At 38.3% G+C, this 12766-nt stretch overlaps 1 protein-coding gene across 3 annotated transcripts in view; it reads right to left on the bottom strand.

Moving 5' to 3' along the window:
* Window positions 1-12766, bottom strand: part of abca4a (ATP-binding cassette, sub-family A (ABC1), member 4a) — a 37131-nt gene that overhangs the window by 17370 nt on the left and 6995 nt on the right. For all 3 annotated transcript variants that reach the window (XM_084102104.1, XM_084102106.1, XM_084102105.1), the window contains exons 8-19: window positions 11680-11769; window positions 10111-10351; window positions 9870-10009; window positions 8056-8172; window positions 7502-7699; window positions 4525-4730; window positions 4086-4262; window positions 2926-3148; window positions 2147-2368; window positions 1843-2047; window positions 1683-1763; window positions 1378-1611 (exon numbers count right to left, since the gene is read on the bottom strand). In XM_084102104.1, the coding sequence (XP_083958230.1) occupies window positions 1378-1611; window positions 1683-1763; window positions 1843-2047; window positions 2147-2368; window positions 2926-3148; window positions 4086-4262; window positions 4525-4730; window positions 7502-7699; window positions 8056-8172; window positions 9870-10009; window positions 10111-10351; window positions 11680-11769 (2134 nt within the window). The remainder of the gene's footprint in view (window positions 1-1377; window positions 1612-1682; window positions 1764-1842; window positions 2048-2146; window positions 2369-2925; window positions 3149-4085; window positions 4263-4524; window positions 4731-7501; window positions 7700-8055; window positions 8173-9869; window positions 10010-10110; window positions 10352-11679; window positions 11770-12766) is intronic.

Raw genomic sequence — 12766 nt, 5'->3', positions numbered from 1 at the left:
TTATTTTGTTAAAAACCATGGCTACCATGGTAAAGATTTTGTTAGGAAAAGGTGTATATACACCTTGATCCGTGAGACGAAAGGAATGTCATTGTCACGATGAAATAAACATCTCTAACGACTCTAATATACATTAACCGGCATTAAGACAAACACAGAAACCAGCATTCCAACCTGCCAGCCAAGCAAACAGACGCAAGGCCACCGGGTTCCCACAAAGGGCACGGACAGAGATGTGTTTGTGCATCATGTGCGATTATACTAGTGTACATGCGTGTGCACACATGCCTGGCGCCACCTTATACAGTGCGCTTGAACTTAAGACAGAGCGCTGGCAAGTGCTGATGGATAAAGCCAGCGAAGCTAAGACTGCAGTAATTACTCCCATGGGGCTCCATCAGTTCAAAGCCAAAAAACCTGCTGGATGCCTGCGCTCTAGTCAAGCAGATAAGCCTGGTTAGGTCTTTGAATACATCTGATGGGATCTTTTCCAGGAGTACGAAAAGAAACACCACCTTCCTGTTTGTTGTAATAGGTTCTTTCACAAAATACTGTAGAGAATGAAAGGTTTCCCCTGATAGATAATAAAGCCTACTGGAACCATAATAGATCTGTCAGAATTTACAGGTAAAAGAATTAGTAATTCAGCAGTTCCATGCGGATTCAAACCAAGCTAGCCTGGCTAAACTGGGGCAAGGTGCATAAACATAGCACTATATTAAGACTTTCAGTGTGTCTGAAATTGCATACATTTGAATTTGAACTTACTTCGAGACCGTTAAAAAAGTACGTTCTATGTATGAATATGGGTAGTTTGAATGAAAATTGGACGTACTACATCCGCCATGTTGTTACTGTCATGTGATCTACCAGCATCAGTTGTTTTGCTTCACTGTGATTCATAAATCCTCTCTAATAAAGTGTCCATCAAGTGTGCACTTCAATATCTCACCGGAAGTACTCACTTTTCGCCAACTGTTTTTCAAATACTATGTATTTGGACATACTACTCTTTTGGCGCACTGTTTTTCGCATACTAAATAGTAGGGAATTATTCGATTTCGGACGCAGTGTGTGTTAAGAACTAGTCAGCCCAACTAGCAGTTACTTTTCAGGTTCACATTCACAGCAATCTACTTTTTTCTGTAACTTACAGTACATTAAAAAAAAGTTTTGACCAGTCCAAAAAGAAAATAATTAGATGACTAAATTGTATGACTAGTCTGCAACCAGCCACTGATGTTCAGCTAGTTTACCTGGTCAGGTAATATGTATTAACTGACTAAAATGTCTCCAAACCTGGTAAACTAGACCTGAGGGACCAGATAAGACCAGCAAACCACCTTAGACTGGTTTAAGCTGTTTGTTCTCCCACACCTGATGAGTCTGTGCTCATGCTGTGATTGGTGGTCTCCTCTTCATCAGGACTCTTTGGTGCTTTCTCTAGTTTATCCCGTATATCTCCATGTTTGCAGGACCCTGGCTGCTCCAGAGGTTTTTCAGGTGATGTGTGGTTCTCGGCCTGGTCATCATTGTGGTTCTTGGCCTGGTCATTAGTGTTGTTCACCAGATTATCAAAAGCAGGTTTCTCCACTGCTGACTTTCCAGGAACTGTGTAAAAGAGATTGCGTGTTCATAAAAAGCTGAGGAAACCACGTATAATAAGCTATAAAGCCACTCACCTTGTTTTAGAGGCTCAGGTCGGTTCAACCAATAAGAAGGCTGGATTGGAAAGTAACAAGGCCGACCAATACCATACTGCCCTGATGATATACACAAGATTTGTCACTTATAATCCTCTGATAGGCTTTTTATTATCAAACCAACCTGAATATATTTTACCTGGGAAGACATTATCGAGGTACCACGCGAGAATGCCATAAAGGACCGTATCTAATGCCATCATGATAATCGAGGTGAGAAAGGAGAACTCGTCCCCCTCCAGAAGGCTGGTCTGGATGTTATCCCACTGCAGGCCGAGACCCTGCTCCTCGTAACGGGACAGGTACTCCGTCCCAAAGCCGAACGCCACCTGGGACATCAGACTCTGACACACAATATCACAATCTTAGAATCAGAACATCACATTTAAGTTGCTTTTCCGTTCTGAATTTGTTCCGTTCAGTAGTTTTATCATGCAACATACCGCCATGATTTTCATATCCTTGGTAATGCGGTCCTGCCAGGCGAAGCAAACTATATGAGGCAGGTAAAGAGTGAAGTAAATGATTCCACTGCAGGCTGCCGCCAAGTTCGCCTTGTTGAAAAACACGCTCATGAGGAAGCACTGCATGATGGTTGCCGTGGTGAAAGTGAGCAGGAATAGGAAGAGAATGATGGGATTGCTATAGTTCAGCACTTTTCCTCCCTGTGAGAAAACAAAGATGAGCTTTTATATTCTTTACAACATACATTTGGTTGTACAACACCGCTCATAATTTTTAGGGTCGGTAAGATTTTGTCATGTTTTGAAAGCTCTCTACACTCACCAAGGCTGCTTTTTTTTTTTTTTTTTTACCAACAATATAGTAAAAACAGTAATATTGTGGAATGTTATTACAATTTAAAATAAGAGTTTTCATATATTTAAAGTGTAATTTATTCTTGTGTTGGCAAAGCTGAATTTTCAGCATCATTACTCCAGTCTTCAGTGTCACATGATCCTAAAATGCTGATATGATGCTCAAGAAACATTTAATATTATTATCAATTGAAAATAGTAAAAAAAAATGTGGTCTGTGATACTTTTTTTCCCCCAGGATTGTTTTGATGAATAGAAAGTTCAAAAGAAAAGTATTTATTTAAAATAGTAATCTTTTGTAATACTACAAATGTTTTTACTATCACTTTTGATCAATTTATTGTTTCCTCGCTGAATAAAAATATTAATTTATTCCTATATATATATATACACACATCTCTCACCATGATAATAAGAGTAAGCAGGGCTGTGCTGGACGCCATCATGAAGAATGTGTCGATGAACCATGTGCACCAGAGCACACGGTTAGTGACGCCCATGGCCTTCAGAGTCTCTTTCAACCTCATCTCCTTCTCCAGCACGATGCTCTTCACCGTCATAGAGACAGAGTAGACCCAGGCCAATACCATGAAGATCGGAAAGCAGCGGTTCAGAGTCAGCATAAAGCTGTGTGTCGTCAATGAGAAGAGGAAGATAGATTATTGATCGGAGGAGAAGACTGACGATATGCAACAATATTCAAATTCAGACAAGTAAGCCGTTAATCATTTTCATGTTACGGATTATAATCGATAAATTGGATACTTAATTAAAATGTAACTATTTTGTCTAAATAAGTTTAAAAAAATAACACGGGTACATAACTGCATGTTTTTGCTGAGTATCATATTTGATACACCACGCTTTAATGGCTCATATTGTATGATATAGGAGATTATGCTCAAGGAGGAAACATTTTATTCAGAGGCCCAATGTGAGCAAAAATATTGTACAGTTGAAGTAAGATGAAATTCTGATAGCTTGTAATGTAAATCATCGAGATCTTTATAACAGTATAGCAGACTACTTACATAAAATGCATATAAATATCAGGCGTCACTATATCTTTCAACAATATGTCTTAGTAAGATGATATTTAAATGCTTAGTTTTATGATCAAAGCTCTGTAGTTTTTATTGTGGGAGTCAAAACATATAATGCAATGCAATACAATAATGATTGAGAGATGTACAGATAAATATTGTATCATATTTGATACTTTAACATGATTTTTCTAAATAATTATGCATGGATAACCAAGTAAACCTTCAGTCCAGTAACTTCATATAACAATATAAATATTTAAAAAATCAGTAAAGATTTCACAGCAAAAATACAGGTATACCACGACCTGAAGGGAATTTTTATGATACAATAGGCTTTATGGATTAATGTTTTTAAAGCGAGTGTTATATGACGCAAAGGTAATCTAAAATGAGCATGCACAATTAAATATCCAATAAACAAAATAAAATATGATCAATTACATCTCTAATATTAGCAGATAGAAATAGGTCTAGAAATATCATGCATAAATGTTAAAAATACTGAGTGTGATACTCACAGGTCATCCACATAGCAGGGATAGGGCATCTGCTGCAGGTAGACTCCTAACGGCCATTCCTTCCCAGTGTGGCTCTTTATTATCCCATGTTCTATCATGTCCTGCAAGTATGCAAATCCTCCCCATATATAACGCAGATCATCCATTGGATCAGCCCTTGGCCCTGGATCCCAGTATCTGATCATAGAATAAATGCAAAGAAAATCAAGATTTGGGGAATGACTGGGGCAGTACTCTTAAAAGGACAACTTTGTACTTTATCTACCCCTAAAATCTGCATTTTAGTAGTAATATGTACCCTTTAAGGTACTACTTTGAACTTTTACGGGTAAATAAGGTACAAAGTTGTCCTTTTAAGGGTGCTACCCCAGTGACAAGCTGTTGTACCCTTAAAGGTACAGTATTTGCATGTTTTTTTTCCGAGAGTGTACAGACAGACCTGTCTTTGATCTTGTTGGTGCGCTCTACGACATCAATGTCCATACGGATTTTGAATTTGACATGAGGGGGCATCTTGGTGGTCCAGGAGTACATGTCAACAAATACCAGCCCTGCCCAGAACTTGCTCTCCCCTAGAAGGTCCAGCGCTCGATGGGTCAGCTGGTCCTCATCAGAAATGCCGGAGAACTTGTCCAGGACAAGACACTGTAAATAGATGGGGAGTATCTAAGTATATTATTTCACCTCATTTCTACTTTATCATATCATAGGTATACGTTTGCTGAAACGTGTAATATATAGTACTGGTCAAAAGTTTGAAAACATTACTATTTTTAATGTTTTTAAAAGAAGTATCTTATGCTCATCAAGCTTGCATTTATTTGATCAAAAACACAGAAAAAAACTGTAATATTGTGAAATATTATTACAATTTAAAATAATGGTTTTCTATTTTAATATACTTTAAAATCTAATTTATTTCTGTGATGCAAAGCTGAATTTTCATCAGCCATTACTCCAGTCTTCAGTGTCACATGTGACACTGTCACAGTGTCCTTATAAAGAACCTAAATAAAGAAAAAAGTAAGTAGCATATAAAAAAAAAAAATATATATATATATATATATATATATATATATATATATATACATATATGCTCAGACCATACACCGCACGCTGCAACAAGTCGGTTTGCATGGCCGTCGTCCCAGAAGGAAGCCTCTTCTGAAGCTGGCTCATAAGAAAGCCCGCAAACAGTCTGCTGAAGACAACCTGTCCAAGAGCGTGAATTACTGGAACCCTGTCCAGTGGTCTGATGAGACTAAGATAAACTTGTTTGGCTCAGATGGTGTCCAGCATGTGTGGTGACTCCCTGGTAAGGAGTACCAAGAAAATTATGTCTTGCCTACAGTTAAGCAAGGTGGTGGTAGCATCTTGGTCTGGGGCTGCATGAGTGCTGCTGATACTGGGGAGCTGCGCTTCATTGATGAAAACATGGATTCCAACACATACTGTGACATTCTGAAGCAGAACATGATGCCCTCCCTTCAGAAACTGGGCTGAACGGCATGATAATGACCACAAACACACCGCCAAGATGACAACTGCCTTGAAGTATGCTGAAGGTGAAGGTGAAGTATGTCTCCAGACCTGACCCCTATTAAGCACCTGTGGGGAATCCTCAAGCAGAAGGTGGAGAAGCGCCACGTGTCTAACAGCCAGCAGCTACGTGATGTTATTATGTGGATCCCAGCAACAACCTGTGCAGCTCTGGTGAACTCCATGCCCAGGAGGATTAAGGCCATGCTAGATAACAATGGTGCTCACACAAAATATTGACACTTTGGACACAGTTTTGACATGTTCACTCAGGGTGTTCTCACTTTTGTTGCCAGCTATTTTGACAATAATGGCTGTATGTTGAGTTATTTTCAGAGGACAGTAAATATATACTGCTAAACAAGCAGCACATTGACTACTCTAAAATATATCCAAGTTTCATTGTCCCTTGAGAAGATATACTAAAATGGTTGCTGAAATGTAAGGGGTGTATACTCACTTTGTGTATGAGTATAAATATATATATATATATATATATATATATATATATATATATATATATATATATATATATACATACTAACTATTTTCTATATATAAAATAGTAAATAGTATTTCAGGTGCCGTAACAGAAAATATGAAAATCAATATATTAAAAAGAAATTATGCAAATAATGTAAAATTTCAAATTTTAATGTCAAATTAAAGACATTTTTAAATTAATGTGATGCCATTGAATGCCGGACTGTCAAACTGAATCAGATCAAGTCGTTCCACTGTATTAGATCTGTATCAGAATTCAAAAAGTATCCAAAAAGACTCATTCAATGAGTCTTCAGTTTAATTGAATTGTTTGCCGATTTGTTTTCAGCTTGGCATAAGATGGTGGGAGTCTATTAGAGATCTTGGAGACATTGTTCTCCATGTGGCCGGTATGCACTGAAGTAAACTGGCCTGCGCTTTCTCTTTGTGTAGGTCGAGTAGACTGACAGCTGTATCGAATCGGACTCATTCGTTGGGTTTGTCTGTCACTCCTCAAGTGTTGCTAGCTAAGACAGACAAAAACTAAAAGACACATGGTTTAGATAGCAGAGGTCTTGCTCTCCCTGGCACAGGCTGCTTTAAGCTCACCCTGATTTGTATTGAAGGCATTCAGCATTGAACTCTACCACTAAAGAGCTCTTCCACACTGGCAAACTCTCAGTGAGAAATCAAACGGTTTTCTTTGTTCTGCTTGACATCAGAGGCAGAGCCGTCTGAGAGTGACCACTTGGTTTTCACCCTCCTGCTTTTGAGCAGATCTGGGTCTCTTTATCTACGCTGAAATTCGAAATGACGAGTGAACTTAGAAATTCTAGCTTATCACCAATAAAAGAACTAACAGTGTTATAAAAAAGATATTTTGAATTTCAACGGCTGTGTATTAAAAAAGGAATATGACCATACTGCAGACTGTATATGTTGTATACTGCATAGCATACTATTTATTCCATTCAAAATTTGGAAAGAAACTAACTTTTTTTCAGCAAAGACACTTTTAACTGATAAAGACACTTTTTTTAAATACATTTTTACAAAGGATTTCTATTTTAAATAAATGTTGTTCAAGCATTTTCATAAGAAAACAACTATCCCAATATAGTAAGTATCCCAAACTTTTGATGTATATATACTGTATATGCAAAATAGAATGCAGTATGCAACATTTCAAAAACCTTTTTGCATTTTAGATCCAGTTTTGTTAAAATAAATAAATAAATAAAAACTAGTTCATCATATTGAAAATGGAAGGTCAGTGCATTGTGGGACACAGAACTCAACTCCACTCAGCAGTACAGCACATTTTTAATTTCATTGTTTACCATACGAGTAGTATGATTAGTATGAGTAGTATTCTTGTTGCTAGTATTTGATACCTCTCCGTATCGGTTTGCGAGGCGAATAACTTGGTCAGTCAGGTTAAAGATGTTTCGCCAGTCAAAGTTAGGCATGTCCTGGGCTCGATCCTCCTCATGACCATTGTGCAGGAAGTTGAGGATGTGTTGGCCAGTAAACGGAGTATCCTGGAGGCCTTTGTTGATATAATCCATCACTGTGGGGTTTCTAATGGAGTCCTGAGATATAAGGCACAACAATATTATGGAACTGAAAACTTGCATGAAATATGGTTGCCGTGATTTTGCCAAGTAAGACATCCTGGAACGATATTCCTATAGAGGTGATAGGCGATTGGTGTAGAAGCCCCTAACCCAATTGTTGTAAGCCTAAACTTAACATTAACTCTAAACCTATCTCTTAAATATGATTGGTTTACTGGAAAGCAACAAGGATGTTAATCCAGGAAAATTTTCTAATTGGTGAAATCACGTTCACACTTGAAATACTGTGCTAAAAATGAAAGGAACTCTCATGTATTGGTGTAAGAATGTCTAAGAATGTTTTCAAAGAATGTTTAAGAAGCAGAGCTTACCCGAAGCATGTTCATCTGTATTCCATCCTGAAAGAAGCTCCACACCTGTGGGCCCACCTCCTCCCAGGCCCGACCCATGTTCCTAAGTCTTTCTAACTCCTCAAAGGTAGTGTTTGCCTGGGTAAACACACACAAACACACAAACTTACAAAGGTTAGATGCATTCAAATAAAAGTAAGCAAGCACAAATTAAATAATCAGTTTGTTTAGCATTCAATGGCACAGTCACAAAGACAGGACAATACTCAAGTGGTGGCAACTGGTCGTCTGCTTAGCGTTTGACCACAGAATGACTGAATTCCCACCAGGAGCAGTATACACAGTCCCACTGAAAGCCCTACTGCATAAACAGAGAAATTGAAGCTTTCTAAAGCTGATCTGATGGGACCAAAGCCATGGCCCATTGCCCAGGGCAAGCATGTCCCCACCTAAGCCTGTCCTGCAACGGAGCTCTCTCCAGGGGCAAAACCTTACCTCCCTCCTTCACTCAAATTCTTTGTTTTTTTGCTTCCACATTTCCAATTTGAGAGGCACCAAGGAAAGATTCACAAAGAGCTGCATTTACACAAATGAACCAGTTCAATAGTTTACATACCCTTGAATCTTAACACTGTGTTGTTATTACCAAGATGGTTTGTTTTCATGTTCTGTGATGTTGTCCATGAGACCCTTGTTTGTCCTGAGCAGTTAAACTCAAACTAAAGTTCAGAACGATCCTCCAGGTCATGCACATTCTTCGGTTTTGACTACATGTCATATTAGCCATTAGGTATTAGTAGTCTTTTTGGTTAATATCTAGTAACACTATTTTGATGGTCCCACAACCGACATTCAGCTGACTATAAGTAACCTTGCAAGTACATGTCAACTTGTTCTACTAACCCCAACCCTAACCTAACAGTCAATTAATACTCTAATAAGAGTTAGTTCACATGTAGTTGCAAATTATTGAGAGTTAGTTGACATGTTGCAAAGTTACTTATGGTCAGTAGAATGTCTAAAGTGGACTTTCAAAATAAAGTGTAACCTTACACGTTTCCCAGAAGACAGTTACTCTGTTCAAACAAAAAAGTTGGACAAGTAGTCGTTTTTATGCATTTGCCAGTCTGTTAGACTTTCAGATGCCAGATGTATAAAAACAACACTGTAAAAAAATATTTTCATGATTTGTTATCACAACTTTTAACCTTTTGTCAAATCAACTTAGATAATTAATGTGGTTCAGATAACATAATATTTTGAGTTCTATTTATTAAACCAATCTCTTTGTTGTATTAACTCAATTTTTTAATTTCAATGAACTCAAAATTTAAAATTTTAAACAAAATCTATGACAACCAGGTAAATTAGTTTTTAAAGTTAAACCAACAATATTTTTTTACAGTGAACCTATTTGAAGCAACTTACATGTCATTTAAGGTATATTTTATCAGTTGCTAATACCATTCTTGACTTTTTGAGGTACAGGAATGCTAAGGGTATGCTATACGTGGAAAGAGAGGAAACTCATTTACAAAGCACCCATGCCGAAAAAACCTGCAGTCCTGCTTACATAAGAATCTGAGGGAGCAAAAGCCAGTCAGCTGGTCATATGTCCTGGAGTGTTCCTAAAACACACGTAGCCTCTATGGGAAGCCGTCTGTCCTGCCCATCAGTCAGTCCATCATTTCCCCTCTGGCTTAACCCACTGACATGTCTGCAGCAATGTGGTGATTTATCTGACAGGCCCGGAGCAAGATTAGCTGTTGCATTAATACACTCATGTACTGTTGTTCCAGGTGTGTGTACAGTCAAAGAAGAGCTGTTTCTCTTACATTTTTAATGATCTGTCTGACAGCAGGGGAATCAGGAGCATACAGAATTTTGCCCATCAGGAAAGGCTTGACTGAACTCCACACAATCCTTGTGACCGGATTGGACTCCAAATCCTTCATGAGGTCATTACAGAACGGAGCTGAAAGAGATATGGAGTTATGAGAAACACAAGAACATTCTCTTCTCCTCTTTTCCTCTTCATCAGTCTAAACTAAAGTCTGTGTAAAGTACAGTACTCACTGGCCGTGTGATCGTAGTTGTACTTCCCCTCTCCCCTTGTGCTGTTGATGCCCAAAAAGGCTTTGTAGTTGTTATCCTCGTACCAGTTGAAGGAGGTGACCCTGGAGAAGGCCCCTTCAGTGTAGCCACAGAACAAGCTGGAGGTGGCGGCCATTAGTTGGCTGAAAGATGGAGTCTCATGGGACTGAAGCAATAGAGAGACCACTTGCAGGAGGTCTTTAGAGCTAGTTCTGTCAAACAGCTGTTGAAAAAGGGGTATAGGAGGTTTTTTTTTTTTCAAAATGAATCTGCATTTTTTAATTTAGCTAAAAAAAAACAAAAAAAAAACAATCAATGTGTTTAGAATACAGTGGCTCCAAAAAAGTATTCAGACAGTTAAGTCACATTTAATGTATGAATGACATTGCGTTACTTATAATATCAAATACCAAACCAAAATGTTTTATATTCTATATTTCTGTTTTAAAACACAAGCTCACTTTTCAAGCAAAACGTTTCATAAAAATGTTTGGCACAAAATTGGACAGTTACAAATTATGCTAAAAAGTATTTGGATACTTTCTGGTTGTCTAACTTAGAACATGGAGAACATTTCATTTCAGTTGGTTCATTTTTGTATTTAATGCAATATAATTCAAATTCCGTATGTGTGACTTCAATGTCCAGATTGGGGATCCTGTGGATTTAACTACTTCCAACTTACAGAACAATAATAAATAATTAATTGTACTAAAATATTTCTGATGAGGTTTGTGCCGAAATCACCGTAATCTGCACATCTTTCAACAAAGTAAGGAGTAAGAATTGCATATCTGTCATGGAGTCAGAAGGCAAACCAAATCTTTTGGCACCAAACTAAAATCCCTCTGGGTGGGAAAGTCCATTATCCTCTAAACTCAAACACATCAAAGCCTACAGACACAGGACAGATAATCTGAGCCTCTGGGGTCCACAGTACTACAGCAGGTGAAGAGAGAGAAAAAACAGCGTCTAGAGGATGTCAGATAACAGCAGTCCATTGATTCATACAAACTCCTTCAAACAAAAGCCAGCAAGTTCTATAAAACACATTTGTTTCCTCACAAGCTAATTAAAAGGGATATTTTTGGAAAAATTGAGACAGTAAATTCCTGGATTTTTTCATGGCCCAGTGGTGTGGAGAACATGATGAAAAAGGAATTCGGAAAATTAGTAATTGGCGTCAGGATCCCTGTTAGCCGGGCGACAGACAAAAGAGCAGCCCCACCGACAGGAAGTCCCTGACTTGTAGAGCTGCAGGCACACTGACACACTTTAACCAGCAGACATTGACGTATAACATCCGTGCTGCGTTTCCCCCTTTTCATCAGGGTATAAAACGTCCTCAACTGTCAATTAACCACATGTGAACCTCAACCTTATTTACAATGAATCTGACTGAGCAGTGGCTGAAATTAGCTTTCCGCACACACACCAATGATATCTCCATATCCGTATGCTTGCGTAAAAAGTCACGCAGAGGAAATCGTGATTTCCTGATCGCTAAAAATACAGTTGAACTTTTGTAGGGCCCTGAGGTCCATTACGCACCGCTCTCAGCTTCTCAGACACGGCAGGCAGAAGTCGGGCCCAGAAGTGAAGGTCCAGTCCATTGGAGTAGTTATCAAGAACTAGAGGAAGCTGGGAATGAGAGAAGAGAAGGAAATGAGACCATCAAGTTAGATGGCATAGGCGAATAGATGTACAGTGCATTCAATACATTAACAGTTCATGGGCCAGATTTACTAAACAGGGCAAATTAGCATGAGAACGCAATACCAAAAAAGCGTAAATGAGAGTGGAAAGTTATGTGCTTGATCTACTGACGACGTGCAAATTAAAGAACACAGACACAGCCGGATCATTTTCATAATGACCAACGCAATCTACCAAGAGCAGCGCAAATTAGAGTCTGGTTTAAGACATGCTTTTTTAGGGCGGTAAATAATGGAGCAAATGAAAAAGCATTATTACTTAATTATTTTAGTAATAATTAACAATAATAACACTGGTTTCAGTTACATTTATGTCTAAAATATATGTATAAAATGAAATGAACATTTTAGACAGTGTCCAAATCATTTTAGCTGAAGTAGCAAAGCAGGGTTTGGGAAATGCGTGTATAGCTCACATCCTGTCTTCCGAGATGTAACACTTCCAGAAACAATCTTTCTTCTACAGAGTCCAAGCTACTTTACAATGGACCAGCAGGGACCAAGTTCAGGAAATGCCATGTGTGTGTGTCACAGGAGCAACCTCAAATATGAGACATCCTTCCTATCAGCCTCTCAATCTATCTCTAATGCTAAAAGTGACTTATAACATGTTCATATGGATCCAGCCATCAGTGTTTGCATATGACTGACAATTAGAGTCATTATACTTGCAGTGTTCAAGTGTAACGTGATGCTAACAACACATGAGTGGCTTTGGATAAAAGTGTCTAGCAAATGAATAAACAGTAATGTGTTTATGTATCTGTTCAGAGGGGGAAGCTTGGATAAAGTAGTCTTTAGTACAGTCTATCAGTATTATTATTTAAAGCTCTCATAGCGTTTAGTCCAGCAGAGGTATGTTGACTGTAATCTAATTAGTGAAATAGGCCAAGTCGGTTCCCTTCACTAACACTGATCGGGTG

This window comes from Abramis brama (assembly GCF_963993115.1).
Source record: "Abramis brama genome assembly, chromosome: 24".
Classification (NCBI taxonomy): Eukaryota; Metazoa; Chordata; class Actinopteri; order Cypriniformes; family Leuciscidae; genus Abramis; species Abramis brama.
This window is presented reverse-complemented; position numbering and strand designations above follow the sequence as displayed.